The 18,975-nt window shown below is 42.6% G+C and overlaps 2 protein-coding genes across 3 annotated transcripts; both read left to right on the top strand.

The window, feature by feature from the left end:
- The first annotated feature begins 9,036 nt into the window (after positions 1–9,036).
- LOC141592136 (RNA-binding protein BRN1-like) lies at positions 9,037–15,210 on the top strand. 2 transcript variants are annotated; one of them, XM_074412717.1, is made up of 9 exons: positions 9,037–9,404; positions 9,559–9,641; positions 11,437–11,488; positions 11,634–11,759; positions 11,899–11,978; positions 12,622–12,789; positions 13,308–13,548; positions 14,092–14,235; positions 14,833–15,210. In XM_074412717.1, the coding sequence occupies exons 1-9, from the start codon at positions 9,176–9,178 to the stop codon at positions 14,970–14,972; spliced, it is 1,263 nt and encodes a 420-aa protein (XP_074268818.1). In that variant the 5' UTR covers positions 9,037–9,175; the 3' UTR covers positions 14,973–15,210. The 2 variants fall into 2 exon arrangements, with proteins under 2 accessions (XP_074268818.1, XP_074268817.1); XM_074412716.1 differs by having other exon boundaries at positions 11,896–11,978; positions 14,833–15,169.
- A 1,575-nt stretch (positions 15,211–16,785) lies between these two features.
- Positions 16,786–17,489, top strand: LOC141590047 (peroxidase 56-like; the record flags this gene model as incomplete). Its single annotated transcript, XM_074410663.1, has 2 exons — positions 16,786–16,951; positions 17,040–17,489. Coding segments are annotated over 2 exons (573 nt in total), but the record flags the coding sequence as incomplete, so codon positions are not given.
- Positions 17,490–18,975: the final 1,486 nt, after the last annotated feature.

Consider the following 18,975-nt stretch of genomic DNA (forward strand, 5'->3'; position numbering starts at 1 on the left):
CCCCATCAATTTGCCCCCAGCGTAGTCTATGCCGTGGTATGGGCTCCGATGTATGCTGAGCGTATATTCTGCACTAAGTAAATTTCGCAAATGTTTCCGTATCGGTGTCTTCTTGTGTATCGGCGGGGCTCTTGTTAGGCCGTACCATATACCATATCCCCCCTCCACATGGATGCGTAAAGGGTATCCGATGAGGAAAAGATCATGACGCTGGCCGAGACCAGGGTTGAGAGTGCCGGTTGACTTTGATTGCCCCCGGCCGGTGCTTCCTGGCTTGGTTGATCGATAGCCGTCGGAGACTAGATACCTAGGAATTTGTGGGAGATGAACGATCGAAGGGATGTGAATAGGCGTGTTGAAGACGTTTGGTCACTGTTGCATTGATTGACATTCAACTGTTGCGACGATTGACATCCCGCGGTTGCATGCTTGACACGTGTGTGTTCGTTGATTGGTTGACGCTTCATGGGCTGTGCCCTGATTGGTCCTTCTTTACGGGCTTTTTCTCTATAAATAGGGCAGTTATCCCGTGATTTTGGCCTCCATTTTGTTTTCAAAAATTTTCTCCAAAATCTTCATCTCTCCAAACTTTCAAGGGTTGTCTTTGTCTTCTTAATCTTCGGAAGATTTGATCCGGCGAGTGTTTTTCTTTAAGGTAAACAAACAAACTTTCATATATTTTTTTTTTTTTCTTGCTAGTAATTTTTGTGAATCATGTCTTCTGCTGATGCTGGACCTAGTAAACCTGCGTCGGGGGGCCCTAGGTCTCCTTCCCCTGAAGTTGATCCTCAAATTCTGGAGGAATGGGAGGATTCTGATTCTTTTGGTGATCTTGGTGATGATTTTGGTGATGATGCGGTAAGGTCCCGTCCGAGTGAGGGGAGACGGTACGTCATGGATCACGGCTATGTCTGTAAGATCCGTCTTGATAGTGCTTGGTCCCGTAAGCTTGCCCGTTGTTCCGTCGGGAAACTTTTTGAGGATCATTTTTTCTTTGGTAGGGGATACGAAATTGTTATCCCTGAGGAAGGTCAGGCCATATGCTGCCCTCCGCCGGGCTGTACTGGCGTATACCTGCGGCATTTGGAGTACGGGCTCCGGTTTCCGCTGAATGGGTACGTTGCGGCCATAATTAGGGCCATGAACGTTGCTGTTGGTCAACTGCACCCGCTGGCCATGAGGACCATAACGGGTTTTGTCTGGCTTTGTCTTTTTAAGGGAGAGGCCCCGACGGTAAATTTATTTCGCCGACTCCATCATCTCAAACAGTCACTCTCTGGCCGCGTTGGGTGGTACAGTGTACAAACGGAGCAGGGTTATGTCTCTGCTGACAAACTCTCTTCTTGCAAGGACTGGCAAGATCGGTGGGTGTACGTTAAAGTGCCGGATGACTATCCGCTGCCCCACTCCTTCCTTCCAAGATCGAGGTTAACTTGCGGTGTGAGACTAGGGCGGAGCATGACGGATGGGTCACTCGTAAGCATCTTAAAATGGATGCTAGCGAGGGTCGTTCTCAAGGAGGATGAGAGGTCGCAATGAGGCTCTTTGAGGTGGACAAGAGGGGGTGCCGAAAAGATGGATTCCCCCGACGCGAGATCATTCTTCGGGATGAGCCGCTCTGCTATGTCGCCTCATACCGCCCTAGCACGGGGTGAGTGGGGTCGGTGTGAGGCCCATCGACGCTCTCAATGTTTCTCTATTTTCGAACTTCGATTTGTTTCTTCTGCTTGACTCTTGCTTTGTCCCTTTTGCAGACCACTTTGGACCGGACCTATCTGAGGATTTTCTTCGGAGAATGGGGCTGCACAAAGATAAAACCGTTGCCAACTTGCATCCCAAGGCTCTAGCCCATGACCGTAGGGCGTCGCCGAACGACCTTATGGAACAGCGACTGAAGGTCTTGAGCAAGGAGGAGGCGCAGCGAGGTTGTCGGCGCGTAGTGCGTCGGACGCGGAAAACAAAGCCTTCGGTGGCTACGGCGTCGGCACCTGGTCCCACTCCCATCCCCTCTCTTAAGAAGGTGGAGATCGTTGATATTCCCGATGAGGGGGATTCCGACGCAGAGGGATCTCCCCTTATCCGTAAGAGGAAAGGGACAGCTTCTACCGCTGGCAAGGAAGTGTCTTCTCCAGTTAAGAAGGCCAAACATGGTACCTGTCTAGCTTGTGGCTTAAATTTAGCCGTGCCATTAGGTGTTTCTGACAAGTCAATGTTGATACTGATGTTTTAATTGAATTTACGCGGACCGGCCCGCGATCGGCTATTGCTCACGTTGGGCAGCAGGCGGTGGGGTCCTCTGCACAGGTTGGTGATCAAGGCGCCACCGTCAACCCTTCATCCCGGAAGGCTTTCGTATTCCAGCCGCTGGCTAGTGGTCAAATTGTCACCACCGCCCCCTCATCCCAGAAGGTTTCCGTCTCCGAGCTTATAGAGGAGGGCACGAAGCTAATTAGGGAGCTGGCGAGGTGGAACGTGGTTACCAGTGCTCGTCTCACGGAGCAAGAGAAGGTCGTGGCTCGGGCTGTTCAAGAGCGTAATGCCACTAAGCAGGTGGCTGCATCGGCGAAGTTGGGTCTCCTTAATGAGCAGAGGCTCAGGGGAGAAGCTGAGAAGGCGCTCTCGGCTGAGAGAAAACTTAGGGAGGACGCTGAAAAGGAGGTCCTTGCTGAGAGGGCTAAGGCCGAGGCTGCGGCTGCCGAAGCTGCGAAGCTGCTGAGGAAATGTGAGCTCGCTCAGGGGCGCGCCGACCTCTACTTCCAGCAGCGGAACGAGTCCCGGGACCTGTTTAAGGCTCAGGCGGAGGTGGTTCGGGGCAAAGATGCCATCATCGAGCAAAAGGAGGCGGACATCGAGATGCTGCAGACCGGCATGCTTCCCAAATTGTGCGCTAAGTTCCGGGATTTGGCCGAAGATGCTGCTAGGGAAGTTATCGGGGAGCTTTTCCCTCTTGATGGTTCCTTCCCGTGGGGCAGGTTCGACGCGTTGCTTGATGACAAGCTCGAGGCTAAGGAGAAAGCCGCGGTGGAGGAGGCCAAGGAGGCGGTGAAGGCAAAGATGGAGAGGGAGGCGGCCGCGGAGAAAGCAGCTCTTGCTGAGAGGGCTCGGGTGGCTAAGGAAGAAGCCGAAAGGATGAGGGCAGCTGAGGCTGCCGAAGCCAAGGCTGAGGCTGCTAGAAAAGCTGCTGGGTTGCCCTCTGAAGAAGATGCGGCTTGATGAGAACAAGTTTACAGGAGATCTGCTTCGGCCGTCCGGGGGCCAATTACTCAGCCCTTCCCCCCCCGCTATCTCTTGGTACATGAACATAATGGTAGTTTGGCTGATCCCTGTGGGGACGGCCGTCGTCTGTATTCTTTTCACTTGTAATCTTTACTTGTAACTTATCTTCTAATAATAGTTCGTTTCTTTCGCCTTCGGCCTGGCCGAGGTCTTTATCTCATCTTTGTCAGAGTTGTCTTCCTGTACTTCTAATTGAGCGCCCCCTTTTAGGGTGCGTATCTCAACTTTGTTTCAACGCTTCCAAGACATTTTGTTTGTTTTTGCGACAGTGTAAGCCGGCGGCTACTTCATGATAGCGTGTTACGTGGCGTCCACCACTTGGGGTGACCGCGACGGCATCAAACCTCTTAGGTTGACTGCCGTGGCGTCTACTACTTGGGGTGACTGCGACGGCGCTAATTTCTTGATGGAGACTGCCGCTCTTGTCGGTATGACAGTGTGAGCCGGCGTCTACTTCTTGATAGCGTGTTACGTGGCGTCTACCACTTGGAGTGACTGCGACGGCATCAAACCTCTTGGGGTGACTGCCGTGGCGTCTACTACTTGGGGTGACTACGACGGCGCTAATTTCTTGATGGAGACTGCCGCTCTTGTCGGTATGACAGTGTGAGCCGGCGTCTACTTCTTGATAGCGTGTTACGTGGCGTCTACCACTTGGAGTGACTGCGACGGCATCAAACCTCTTGGGGTGATCTAGTGGCGTCTACTACTTGGGGTGACTGCGACTGCGCTAATTTCTTGATGGAGACTGCCGCTCTTGTCGGTATGACAAAGTGTGAGCCGCGTCTACTTCTTGATAGCGTGTTACGTGGCGTCTACCACTTGGAGTGACTGCGACGGCATCAAACCTCTTGGGGTGACTGCCGTGGCGTCTACTACTTGGGGTGACTGCGACGGCGCTAATTTCTTGATGGAGACTAGCCGCTCTTGTCGGTATGACAGTGTGTGAGCGGCGTCTACTTCTTGATAGCGTGTTACGTGGCGTCTACCACTTGGAGTGATCTGCGACGGCATCAAACCTCTTGGGGTGGCTAGTGGCGTCTACTACTTGGGGTGACTGCGACGGCGCTAATTTCTTGATGGAGACTGCCGCTCTTGTCGGTATGACAGTGTGAGCCGGCGTCTACTTCTTGATAGATAATTGACGGGAAAATTTTGTTTTGACGGAAGGCTCGGATGGTTTTTATTAGGTAAAAACATGCGTTGGGGTGTCCACATCAATTTTGGACACCTCCGCAGCTACATAAACTTCTACGAGATCACCAATGCCCTAACGGCTCATCGCGGGCATACCTCCCCGGTCAGCCACTAATTGTATCCATGAGGTCGCCCTCATGCTGTAAGGACGGGCTTTTTCCTTTTTCGGACTTCCTCGCCTCTTTGAGGGATTGCATGTTGCAACCTCGGGCGCTATCCGGGCGTTGACCACCTCGTCCTTCTCGTCTTTGGAGACGAGCTTATGCGCTTCCCCGTGCCCGAGACATACATCGGCGTTAGGGCCCGGATAGACATTACTGCGTCGGCCTCGCTCAGGGTGACTCGGCCTATGAGAACATTGTAGGCGGACGAGCCGTCGATGACGACGAACTCAGCTAGGACGTTTTTAGCCGCGTTCTTTTCGCCGAACGTCACTGGGAGTCTGATTGATCCCAGCGGCACCAGGCCGGCCCCAGAGAAACTGTATAGGGGGTTGGTACAGGGGCTTAAGTCCTTGATCTTCAGGCCGAGGCCGAGGAAGCACTCTCTAAACATGATGTTCGTGTATGCACCTGTGTCAATCAGGCACCTCTTGACCAGGTGGTTGGATATGTCCAAATTGACTACAAGCGGGTCGCTGTGAGGGGTGATGACCCCTTCGTAGTCCTTTCTTCCGATAGTCATATCGGGATGCTTGCGGAGAGGGGATCCTTGAGTTGGGTACAAAGTTGATGGCCTGATATAGCTCGTTTAGGTGCCGCTTGTGCCCATGAGCGGACCCTCCGTTCTCGTTGCCCCCGATGACAATATGAATCACGCCTATCCGCTCGAAGACGGACTTCCTATCTGAACTGCCGGCGTCAGTCTTTTGGCCTTTTGCAACGTACTTGCCGAGGCTTCCCTTCCGGATCAGCTCCTCTATGGCATTCTTCAGATGGCGGCAGTCGTTGGTTAAATGGCCGGTGTGGCCGTGGTACTCACAATACTGGCTCGTGTCGCCGTCACTTTTCGGCTTGGGGGGTCTCTCCCACTTCTGGCCCTCGTTTTTGCTCAGGGCGAAGACTTCGGCGGCTGATACGACGAGAGGGGTTTTTTCACTATACCGCCTCTGGTGGTACGTTCCTGAATTCCACCCGGCGCCTGCCGAGTCTTGCTTCCGGTCGGGTCTGTCCGACCGTGATCTGTTATTCTCACGGCGTCTTCCATCGGACCGCGAGCCGTTGTTGTCGCGGCGTCCTTCGTCCTGACTATCCTGCCTGTGACTCTTCTTTTCTGAGTGCTCGGCTTCGCGGGGATCTTCCCAGGTCTTGTGGTAATCTTCCACCTTGATGGCTTGGTCGGCCAACTTTCTGGCGGCGTCCAGGCCCAGGCCTCCGCTCTTGATGAGCTCGTTTTTTAAGGCTCCCCTTGGGAGGCCCTTCATCAGTGCGAAGGCCGCCACTCGGATTAATTTCTGGATCTGCTGGACCTTTCCATCGAACCTCTTCACGTAGCTCCGGAGAGACTCGCCCCCCTCCTGTCTGATAGTCAGGAGGCCAGATGTCTCTACGGCCCTTCTCTTATTGCAGGAGTATTGGGCTAGGAAAGCGCCCTTCAGGTCTGCGTAATAGTATACCGAGCCATCCGGAAGCCCTTTGTACCAGCTCTGAGCCATCCCATGCAGAGTTGTTGGGAAAATTCGGCACCAGACCTCATCGGGCTGCTCCCATACCGACATGTAAGACTCGAAGGCCTCAGCGTGGTCGACTGGATCACCATCCCCCTTGTATGACAGAGGCGGTAGCTTGAGTTTATTTGGCACCGGGACTTCTAGGACGTAGGCGTTGAGGGGCTGCCTAACCGCGTGTCGAACGACACGCGGCGATCGGCTCCTCGCGTCCCTAACCTGGCTCCTCCCCCCGTAGCGGGAGGGGCTCCTTCTTCGACTCGGACTTCTTCTCCAACTCTGCTGAGTCGGACTCCTCTGGCTCCGTCGGGGTGAGCCTCGTTCGTGTGGCGGGGACGCTGTCCTCCCACGAGTGCGGGAAGGACTTAGGTCTACCGCGCCCACTTTGGGCTCCCCTGGCGCCTTGACTGGGTCGGCTTCTCCTAGCGCTCCGTTCAAATTTCTTGGAGTCACATTTTGGGCCCCGGTCTCCGGACGCTTTCGCCGCTCTTGTCGGCGTGACAGTGTGAGCGGGCGTACCACTAATTAGGTCTAGGAGCATTTTCAGTCTTGCCACATCAACCACACGTCCCATGATGGTGACCTGGTTGGCTGGCAGCGGCGTGTCGGGTATTGATGGCATCCCGAACTCCGGCTGGATTACACCGCCGGGTGGAGGGTCAGTATGACTCCCGAAACTGTTGAAGGTATCATCTTGGTAAAATGCGCTTTTACGATTCGCATCTTGTTGTTTCGACATTTTCTTAGCTTTTTGGGTGGGTTTTTGTTGGTTTTTTTTTGTTTGGGAATGAATGTGACTAGCTTCTAGTGTCTTTCCCCACAGACGGCGCCAATTGTTCCGGGTGTAATTCCAGAGCAAGTATCGTTACCACCCGTGGCTTGTAGAATGATGTATTGGGTTGGACCCTTCTTGCTTCTATCGTCTCCCTCGGCCTCTCCTGCAACAATGAACGAACTGAGGGCTTGGCTTTGTGCCAAGCGTACTCACTCCGACGCCTTCGATAAACTTAAAGGATTAAGCTGTGTTGCTTGGCTAGGTATGTATTGTAGAGAGATAAGGGAGATATTACCAGATGAATAGTGTATTGAGGTTTTGTTGTGGATTAGTTGGGTGCCTTCCTCAAAGAAGGTTGAGGAGTATTTATAGGCTTTCACCTTTTGTCACGTAGTGGCCAGAGTGGCCAGTGGCTATCGGTGGAAAGACCGTTCTACCCTCGTAGATGGACCTATGGCGGCCGCGAGGGTCCTGGATGTGAGTACGCGGATATGTGCCCCGGGCTAGTTGTCGGGCCGTGACCCGGTGTGCGGCCGATGGGTCATCGGCTAGGCCCACTAAGTCGTTGACTTGCTGTGGATATCTTTGACCTTGCTCAGTGTGTTGACTTTGTCAGAGGTGCAGAATATGCCCCATCACAAATAAATTAAAACAACTAGGAAGGGGTATATTTTTTTAACCAATATTTACAACAGTTAGTCTTGCTGAAGACGGATCGAAGCAAGTGACGGGTAATGCCACTCACAAAACGGATAGGGACAAGGTGGGGGCATCCCCATGTGCTTCCCTCTCTCCTCTATTTGGGTCATTTGTGAGAAGAAATGGTATCCGTCACTCCAAAGTGACGGATACGTGCCGTCTTGAATGAGATTTTGCGTATTTACAACCGTAACCCAATCTATATGATCTGACCCGCCAAAGCCGATTGACGGTCCTAACTGTGTCTCTTTAAGGGTGTGTTTGGATAGCAAAAATGGAGGGAAAAGAAGGGGAGGGGGAAGGAGAGAAGGGAAGGGGAGGGGAAAAGGAGTGTGGGTGTTTGGATACAATTTTCCTCCAAATCTTGCCTATTGTGGAGAGATTTTGATTAGGCTTGGAAGAGAGAAATTGAATCCCTCCAAATCTCTCCCCCTTCATTTCCCTCCACCCTCATTTGCTATCCAAACAAAAGATTTTAAATCCCTACTCTCCCTCCCTTTCTTTTCTCTCCAAATCCCTCAATCCAAACACACCCTAAACGACGAAGAGTTTGAAGAAGTGGGGACATGGACCCAACTACATCCACCCTGTCGATCAATATCCATACCTACTTGAAAATCCCATTACCCCAAGAACAGGGGCTTTAATGTCATTTAACCACCAACCATCATCCTCATCCAAATCCCAAAACCCACGTGATTTTAACCAAAAACAGCCACTTCAGTGGTATTCTCCGTAAATAAGTTGCCATCATAGGACAATTTGTCAATTACCATCATAAACATTTATATATTGGATTATTATAATCATTATATTGCCCCATTTTTGCTACTATCATTTTTCGTAAAAATATTGTTATTTTCGCAAATTTTTATTTCAAACAGTTTCTCTGTTTAAAATTTCAGATGGGTATATGATCATTTTATGATAACCCCAACGATATACCCAGCGACACAATCACACAATATTACGGTTTATAGTAACTTATTTTTCAAGATTAAAATTTGGCAGTAAAATAGTTTCAAAATCTTCTTTTATTATTTCAGACCAAAATGAATCGTCTGAAGCAAGGACGAACTGTTTTATTTTAATACTTATTTTACCCCAGGCTTATTTTGCATATGAAATTCTGAATCAAAGTTTCAAAACTTTAATATATTAAAATTAAAAATTTATGGTTCCACTATCTTACTATTTTACAATATCAACTAAGTGATATTTGAATTAAATTTGTTTTTATAACTATTTTTTTGAAAACTCAACATTAAAATATATAATTAACTAGTAAACATTGCTTAAGATAGTCTTAAAATTTAAATTGATTGTAAATACCGTCTTAACTTTAACGATTTTAAAACTTTCGATACATTTAGATTTAAATAAAAGAAACTAAAATAACCGAAAAAAAGTCGAAAATAAAAGCGAGTGTAATTATAAAGTGAAGATCCAACTTTGCCATCTACCGAAGACGCTACTTCGTCTTGCAGAGTGAAGAGGAGAGAGAAACAAGAGGTTATAATTTTAGAGAGAGAAAGCTTGGTTGAAAGCGAAAGACTTCATCAATGGCGGAAGGACAACGCAACGAAAACGAAGAAGAAGGAGAACAACAGCAGCAAGAGCAACAACAAGAGCAACAACATCAGATAAAGCATGGCGAAGAGAGCGTGAAGCTGTTCGTAGGACAAGTACCGAAGCATATGACGGAAGAACAACTTCTCTCTCTCTTCAAAGAGTTTGCTCTCGTTGACCAGGTCAACGTCATTAAGGACAAAGCTACTAAAGCTTCTAAAGGTCCAATTCTTCAACTATCTTCTTTTATTTTGTTGATTTCATCGAGGTTTTGTGTAGTGTTTACTACAATGCTGAATTGTGCGTGTAATTGTATCGGTTTCGGTTGCGATTTAGCGGTTAAATTGATGGAGTTTTATCATTTATGTTTGTGTAGGATGTTGTTTTGTGACATGTCCATCTAGAGAAGAAGCAGATAAAGCCGTGTTTGCTTGTCATAATAAGAAGATTATTCCTGCTGTAATCTTTCTCTCTTCCTTCCTTGTTAGTTTTATGTTGATTTTATTATGTTTTTAGGTTTTTACTGGTTTGAATTTACTGCTTTGTGTGTGTGTTGTTTGTAATGCTGCAAATTTTGATTTTCTGGTTGAAATTGTGAGAGATGTGTGGAATGGTTGGAAGAGTTTATACTTATATGAGGCTCAATTGGTGTGGGCGTGTTCGTGTTTGTTGTAGATATATGATTCACTAAGTGTCGAATGTATGTACGAAGACAAAACCTCATACTCCCTCCTAGAGTCCTAGTCGCTCCCTTTTCTTTTGGACACAAGAATTAAGGAAATGAATTTGGACCACACAAAATACTCTACCCCACATGCAATTAAATTTAGACCACACAAAGATTTCCAAATAAGAAAAGAGGGCCAAAACCCGACTAGAATGAAAATGGAAAGAGGGAACAAAACAGCGACTAGGAGGGAGTATAAGATAGTTATGCCACATTTAGTAAATGATTTGTTGACCTGGTTGAGCTTGATTATGTTTTATGTGCACTTTTAATTAATGAGTTAATGACCTGGTTGTAATGGATTAATGTTTTATGCCGCATCTAATAAATGAGTTAATGACCTGGTTGTAGGTAGACGATGGTCTTACACAAAACTAATTGATAGACAAAAGCTGATAACTTTACGTTTAGTTATTGGAGCTACAGTTAGATATAGTTTGCAAAGGAGGACAATTTTTTTAAAAAACTTAATTGGTAAAGCCTGAAAATGAAAACTTTGTTTGAATGCCTAACACCACTATACCAAAAAATCTCCATGTTATATTAAAAGAAGAGCTTATATTTATCATTGCTTTGAGGGTGGCAGGCTGTGCTACCCCCTCGCTCCATCATAAAGGCCCATAAAATTGTTGGTTGCAGATGTCTTTTTGATTGTCGTTTTGGGATGGAATGGAGATATGAGATTAGTGGTTTGTGGTTGTCAACTTAATTGCATATGTCCATATCTAGCTGGATTGTAGGCTGGATATGTTTTCTTATACGTTTTACTTCATGTCAATAACATGTGACTTGTTTTTATCCTGGTTAACACAATTGAATTTCAAATCTTCTTCTATATTTGGGCTTGAGGCATGCAATGAATGCCATAAAGACTTTCATAGATGAAGTTAATTTGTAAGGTATCATCTTGGTTTGCAGTGGACAATTTTTGACAAGATGGATTGATGGGCGTCCTAACCTGACCAATTCCGTTTTAGTCCAAATTCTGTGTTCTTGAAGTACATGAAATGAATACTTATCATATTGATAATTGCATTTATGGTTGTTTACGAATGTTCATTATGATAATTGCGCCGAATGACTGCTAATTTAAGAATATTAGGAGCCTTTCGTTGTTGTTAGCACAAGGTTAAGGCTTGTTAAGACATGGCTAAGACTACATACATCTGTCCCCTTATCCCTTCATTTGCGAGTGTCCTTGAGGTATTGATGTGGCGTAAATAATCTAACTTCTTCCCTTTTTGACCTCGTTCTAGTTTTTGTGAGTGGTAGCTCTTTTCATCTTTGTGCTCTTGGGTTTGCGTTGAGTTCTGACATGAAAAGTGAGATCACTTTCAGAGCTCGCTATTGCTGCCCTATTTGTTTTGCGCTAAGACATTATTCATGTTGTGGTAGTTAATACTTGATTATGTAAGCCTGCTATGGCTTAACTTATACTACTACTACTCTTTTTGTTATTTTTTGGCCTCGCTCAAACGTGTTTTGGCTACCTGTCTTTGCTTTTATAACTTACTGTTTTCTTTTCAGGCATCTAGTCCACTGCAAGTGAAGTATGCAGATGGTGAATTGGAAAGGCTAGGTCTAATATACCACTTCTGTTCTTGCTAATTTTGATAGCTTATAGTTATTGTTATGTCAGCTTTTTTGAAGGAATGCACTGATGTTGGCATTTTCATTAACAGTTTTTTTTTTTTTTTTTTTTTTTTTATCAATTCTTTTACCAGAGCATAAACTTTTTGTTGGTATGCTTCCGAAGAACGTATTAGATGATGAGGTTTCTGCTTTATTCTCTCAGTATGGAATGATAAAAGAACTACAAATCCTGAGAGGTACTCAGCAGACAAGCAAAGGTATGCTGCATTACAATTGGATTCCTCCCTGTTGCGTCTTTGAGATTTCAGAGTCACACCTCACACATGCAAGAGCCTTTACAACTTACTTGTTACGAGTTAACATCTTTAATAACAATAGTCCTTTCAACTGTAGCAGGCTATGCATTTTTGAAGTATGAGACCAAGGAGCAAGCTCTTGCAGCAATAGACGCTGTTAACGAGAAAATTAAAATGGAGGTTTGATGTTCTATAGTAGTTTTATTTTGTCAAATTCTTCAAACTAGATTGAATTTTTGAATGTTTTTTTTTTCCCATTGGCGATTTTATTATTCATGTTTCTTAAATTATGTTCTTCTTTATAAGTTTTCTATATATATTGTACTCCCTGTTCTTTATAAGATTCTTTTCGCTCGTGAATAGTGTCAAAAAAGTGAACGTTGTATTTGGGTATGAATGGAGGGAGTATAAAATTGTTCTACCATGTTGGCATGTACACAATGACTGTTGGTGGGCTGTTTTATTTATTTGTTTTTTCAATAGTAGGGGTGTTTTCAATTTTTGTTACGGACTTATAGGAGTGTGTATATGGTGTTTCATAGAATCATAGTCGGGAATGATAAAAACAGCCTGTGGATGTGGACTGCAGTTAGCTTGTTGTATTTGTCTGCCTGCCCAACAAATGTAAACTTGTGACGTAAATCCATTATTTTAACTCTGAAAAGGTTAATGTAAAATCTACTGGCTGCAGCAGGCACTGTTACGTACTTACGTGAGATCGTTTCTTCTGTTGGAGAATTGTTTTTAGTATTTTACTTTTTGGAGTCCCTTAATTTTTTTTTTACTATACATATAACGTGACAGCAAGAGTTTTGTGGTCCAGGGATCAGATATTCCTTTAGTGGTTAAGTGGGCTGATACAGAGAAAGAACGGCAGGCTCGAAGGGCTCAAAAAACTCCGGTTGCTAATGTAAATGATCCATCACAAAATTCATTATTTGGGGCCATGCCTTTGGGGCATGTTCCCCCATATAATGGATATGGATATCAGGTTTGTTATCCAAAAACTTTGTCAAATCAGCGTATGGCTTTATAAAGTTATTAACATGATGTTGTTTTTTCCCTGTTATGTTGACGTGATTTTCGTTATGTATCGCTAGGGAATAACTTGTGTTTCAATACATAGATAAAGTTGCTTACATATCCTAACATCACCTTAAGCATGATATACAAAACGTAGCAGTCGCAGTTGCCAATGCCATAGCGGTCATTAAATCTTAGTATCGTCATGTTATGGATTTAATGTAGCAGATTGCCGTTGTAATTTCAAAGGCGGAGAGTATAAATTAAGTCGAGCTAATATCTTAATGATAATATTTTGAAGCATCTATTGACGTGGCCAAAATATTAGCACTGCTATGGCTAGGAACTTGGATAATGGAATCTTTGCTTATCTATATTTGTGTTCAGTTTGAACTTTTAATCCATGTTATTGGATACTCCGTATTTTGTTGACCTATATTTTATCACTTCTTTTCATAATTTCAATTGCGTTGATATTTATTTTAGGGTCCTAGGAGTTATGGTCTCATGCCATACCGCTTGCCTTCTGTGAGACCAGATATTTCCTCTGGGGTAGCTCCTAGAAGCTTTGTGGTACCAAATATCCGGTTTCCTTTGACCTATCCTGTAGGTATGCCCAATCAGAGGCCTCTGAACAATTCCCCTGGTTCCTTGCCATTAACAGTTCCAAACAGCCCTGGAGGAACATCTCCGGGTGCAGGCTCAACTTCCGGAAGCCAGATCGAAGGTTGTCAAATTTTCTTATTTTCATACCCATCTAATGCTTATAAAATATAAACTTCATGTCTCCTTGTACTGAAGAATTAAGTAGTACGGAGTATAAATCAATTTGCTATTGAGAAAATGTTGAACGATGTGGGGTTACCATTCACCATTTCGCTGTGACCACAAATAACTGACAAATCAGGAAAGGTTCTAAGTAGAATCTTTAAGTTTTTGGACTAAAAGTGAAAGTAGGAATGTTTTAGGTTGGTCAGTGGGGTTATGTTTTAATTTTAATGAGCTTTGCTTGATCCTTTGTTCAATATTTATCTGGATTTGGAATTAGATTTTTTTGTAAGGTCACGCGCTCTCTTGTCATCCTACTTACCTAAAAATTCACTTTCACTAAAATTAAAGGGAAGCATGTACAGCTTAAAACAGAACTTGGACTAACAGCCTAATCTATTTGGAAGAGCAGCTAGCAGACAACCTGGTACTTATTTGTAACGAAACCTTGTTTGTGTATTTTGGTGAGTTATTTTAACTAACCTAAGCGTTTTAAATGCAGGACCACCTGGTGCTAACTTGTTTATATACCATATCCCTCTAGAATATGGTGATGTGGAATTGGCAAATGCATTTCAACCTTTTGGCAAGGTTTTAAGTGCCAAGGTTTTTGTCGACAAGACGACGGGCCTCAGCAAATGCTTTGGTAATCGCTCTACTCATGTTTCTGCAGTGGCATCTACATTATCACATTGTTTCGAGGGTTCTTGTAAATGGCAGGGTTAGGGCGTCGGGTTTACAAAGCCTCCCTACCAACGACACAGATATGCTAGGGTTTAGATGATACGTAATGAAAACTAGGCTGAGAATTGCATCAAATGACTTGTTTATATCTATTTTACTCCGACACTTCACTTAGCTGCCGGGAAACGTGTCAGACACCTATCTGTTCGACACGAGACTTGGACGCTTCACTTTAAACCAAAAAAATAAAAAACTCGCACAAAATAGCTGTATCTGACACTCGACACGTGTCAGAGATGACATCCGTGTCGGAGAGTCGTAGTAACACATCTATAATAGAAAAAAAAGGCAACCAGTTTAGTTATCCATTTTCGTTCGCCCCATCATAATTTACAGCTATAGGATAAGGAGTTTTTAGTGACATTGAATACTCGAGCGTAACTAAATACTTTTTGAAAAATGTCGATAAAGTTCATGAAATTTGTTGGCCCTTGTTTCTGTTTGTTTCAGAAAACATGGTAAAAAAAACTCCTGGATCTAATAATATTGCTTTTGACAGGATTTGTCAGTTACGACACAGCAACAGCGGCTCAAACGGCCATCAGTAAGATGAATGGCGTTCAGTTATTCGGTAAGAAGTTGAAGGTTCAGCTTAAAAGAGCTAACAAACAGAACAAACCATATCAATTTGGAGGTTGATCGATCACACATGAAATCCCAGAAACTTGTAGTCGTTGGTGCCACAACCGCCAAATTACTTTGTATTATATGTATTACCAAATTGAATTTATTTGGGTGTTTATTTGTTGATTCGAATACAAAACTACTTTTGGAGCTATTAATCTGTACATTTCTGCAACCTGAAAAAAAAATGCATTTGCTCCATTTCCGCACAATTCCCTTTTCAAAAATTCCTAATTTGGCTGACTTTGCTCTAGCACCTGTTCAAATAGCCCAAAGGTAGCTTGTGTCTTATAGCATTGCATAGCGTTGGTTTCAAGGAAACTGTGTGTTCGAATCTGAAGATGGCAATTCACATGAAGCTTTAATATCTCGACATCTTAGACTTGCATTTTTCTCATTGCAGTACGCCTTTGACCATTTATCCTTCTCGTCTCCTATTTGTCTCATCTTGTATTGCATCGATAAATTTCATTATAAAACCCCTACAAATTCTCACTTTAGACGGACACTGTCCATCTAAAGCTGTAGACTGATAGTCTCCCTCTTATAAAATGAGAGTGGATAGTGCAATTGGTGGGAAATGGATACCCTCACTTATCCTCGCACTTGCATTTTGTGAGAGGGTCACTATCCGTCTGAAAAAACCCAAAATGATTCTTTCATTTGATAGCTCCAACCCAAAATGATTCTGACTTCTTGAAAAAACCCCAATAGCTCCAAGCGTCTCGGAACCAACTTATCTTAACTCAAAATGATTCTTTCATTTGATATAATTTACACGGGTCAACTTTATTTTAGCTATAATAAAAGAAGTTCTACAAAAATGTGTCGAATTATAACGAAGTATCCGGCACCCTGGAATCAACAAGATACTCATCATCCGTAGTCCGTAACTTTACGGAGGATGTAATACACGGGAATTTAACTTTAACTTTATCCTTTGCAAGGAAGAAAATAAAAAAACGAAAGCTAATATTTGAAGTTAAACATAAAGTAATTGAAATGTCAAACATCTTGCTTCAATAACTTGGCATCAATGCCTATAAATTGGAAAAGACGACGAGAATACAATAGCAATCAATCAATAATAAAATATAATATGGGTAGCAAGGCACTTGTATTATTGGTCTTGTTAGCCATTTTTTGTGCTTTTGTTATAACTAATGCAGACGGGTCCAGGCAGAAATTTGGCAGCCGCAAGTTGGATGAAGACGATGATGGTGATGATGATGGAAACGACAATGGAAAATTGAAGGGAAAGTTTTATAAAGAGTCTTGCCCTAATGTTAAACAAATTGTGCAAAAAGTTATTACAAAACATGTCTCGGAAAATCCAACCTTGGCTGCTAAACTCTTGAGGTTACATTATCATGATTGTTTTGTCCGGGTTAGTCCATCTACTAGCTAATCATCACATTAACTCTTTCTATTTCACTCACCATCGAATGTATGTATGTATGTAGATGATGTATATATGTTGTTATTGGAAATTGCAGGGGTGTGACGGTTCAATATTATTGGACTCGACTCCAGATTCTCAATCAGAAAAGGAAGCGAGACCTAACCTAACATTAGAAGGATACGATATTATTGATGAAATTAAGACACTGTTGGAGGACGAATGTGAAAACACCGTCTCTTGTGCTGATATCTTAGCCCTTGCTGCTAGGGACGCTGTCTCATTTAAGGTTGCATTTCCCTTCTCTATTAAATCTCGTATCTGAATCGACTTTCTTTTATTTTAATTAATCTCAGTTTATCCATAAAAAAAATAGCACTTAAATTGAACGATATGTTAATATTTAGTATTTGCAAATATATCTACTAGTTTGGGAAGCAACTATGGAAGGTGCCGACCGGGAGAAGGGATGGAATAGTATCGCTTGCTTCGGAGGCATTGATCGGCCTTCCGTCTCCATTTTCAAATTTCAGCGCTCTCAAGGACAACTTTGCTATGAGTGATCTCTCTGTTCATGATCTTGTTACACTCTCTGGTATAAATCTTCTCATTTGTTACTATATTAATTATAATTATTTGAACACATATTCGTTCTAATTTGTTACGTACTATATATGGTTAAGGTGCACATACGATTGGAGTTGCTCATTGTGGCGCGATTAGGAAAAGGTTATTTAATTTTACGGGAGCAGGAGGACAAGATCCGTCAATAGACTCGGAATATGCAGAATCATTGAAGATGAAATGCAAAGATCCAAAAGATACTACAACAACTGTTGACATGGATCCTGATAGCTTCCTCACCTTTGATAATCATTACTATTCATCCTTAAAGGGACAAAAAGGTCTTTTCCAATCCGACGCCGCCCTACTAACTGACAAAAAAGCTAGCAAACACGTTGAAGAGCTCTTAAAATCTCCTAAAAACTTCTTTGATCAATTTGCTGTCTCCGTGCAAAAGATGGGAGCCATTAAAGTATTAACTGGTGATCAAGGCCAAATTAGGAAGAAATGCAACGTCGTTAATTAATTCATAACAAAATAATAACAATAATTATTAAATAATTATAAGTAACTTTTTAATTATTTGTTATCATGTTACTGAACGTATGTATATCGTTGTGTAACTTATGTATTACTAATTTTAATATCATGCTTATGTGTACTTTGTAATGACATAATCGTTTTAGTTCGGCCGGTTTCGTCTCAATAAAGGTCTGAAAACGAGCAATTTCTGATTAACGTAGTCGCCATCAAGCAATTGTCTAAAATTCTCTTGTACGAAGCTCATACTTGTAACCAAGTGAAAGTGACCACTTTTTGACGAATATTGATCACTTTTGCTTAAATAGGGACCACTTTTAATGACTAAAATATAAAGTTTTTCAAAGTGGTCATTATATACGTAAAAGTAACCACTTTTAACGACAACTATCAATATGAATTCCGGTACAAGTTTGACTCTTGTACAGAAATTTACCTCAAGGGTCTTGACTCTTGAGATAGATACCTAGCTCAGCTTTTGGCGGCATATATATGTAGGACAGATAGTTTATACATTTGGTTCCTTTGAGTTGACACTTTTACTCTCTTAAGGAAAGTAAAATCATTAACCCTATCTCGTGAATCTTTAGAAACACCTTCTAATGGAGGCTGAGTGTCGAATGCTCCGATTGAAGTGTTTGCGTGACGGATGGCTATGGAAACGGGCAGGGCACCTCATATACTGGGTTTGTACATTTTGACTATTTTAGAGAAAGATAAAGAGTAAACTAGTTCAGGGTCAAAGAAGACACCCAGTCGACAATGCGATAAATACAAATCTATAAAATATAATTAAAAGGCTAATGTGACATGGCAAATTAATTGTGACGTGGCAAATGTGACATGGCAAATTAAATTGTGACGTGGCATGTGACATGACAAATTAATGTGACATTATTATTATTATTCTTAAATTATATATATTTATTAAATACTCCATATGACATTATTATTATTATTATTATTATTATTATTATTATTAAATATATGATATGATTAATTAAAAAATTAGAAAAGTGATGCTACAAATCCACTTATATGCTTCATAATTTATCTATCTATCTATCTATCTATCTATCTATCTATCTATCTATCTATCTATACAATATAATCAAAAAGACAACTTGAGTGTAATTTTTACTCCATATGACATTGCTAACAAACATAAAAAACTTCAATAAGTATCTTATTTTTTCAATTCCACAATCAAAACTTACTCTCATAATTAATGGTAAAATAAATTTAGAAAATTGAATGAAAAACCTTTTAAAATTTCACAATTTACTTTTTTGAACCATCATGGAATAAATTAATATTTACAATTTACAATATAATTAAAAAGGCAGCTTGAATGTCATTTTACTCTATATGGCATTGTTAATACATAAAAAAATTAAATAAATAGCTTATGTTTTCAATTCCACAATCAAAACTTACTCTCATAATTAATGGTAAAATAAATTTAGAAAATTGAATTAAAAACCTTTTAGAATTCCACAATTTAGTTTTTAAACC

Source organism: Silene latifolia, chromosome 7 (assembly GCF_048544455.1).
Source record: "Silene latifolia isolate original U9 population chromosome 7, ASM4854445v1, whole genome shotgun sequence".
Taxonomy (NCBI): Eukaryota; Viridiplantae; Streptophyta; class Magnoliopsida; order Caryophyllales; family Caryophyllaceae; genus Silene; species Silene latifolia.

Excerpts from the sequence above, each read along its gene's own strand:
- LOC141592136 (XM_074412716.1), top strand. The coding sequence starts at position 9,176 with ATGGCGGAAGGACAACGCAACGAAAACGAAGAAGAAGGAGAACAACAG. Across the intron at positions 9,642-11,436 it reads ATAAGAAGATTATTCCTGCT|GCATCTAGTCCACTGCAAGT; the intron begins GTAATCTTTCTC and ends TTTTCTTTTCAG. Across the intron at positions 12,790-13,307 it reads ATAATGGATATGGATATCAG|GGTCCTAGGAGTTATGGTCT; the intron begins GTTTGTTATCCA and ends TATTTATTTTAG.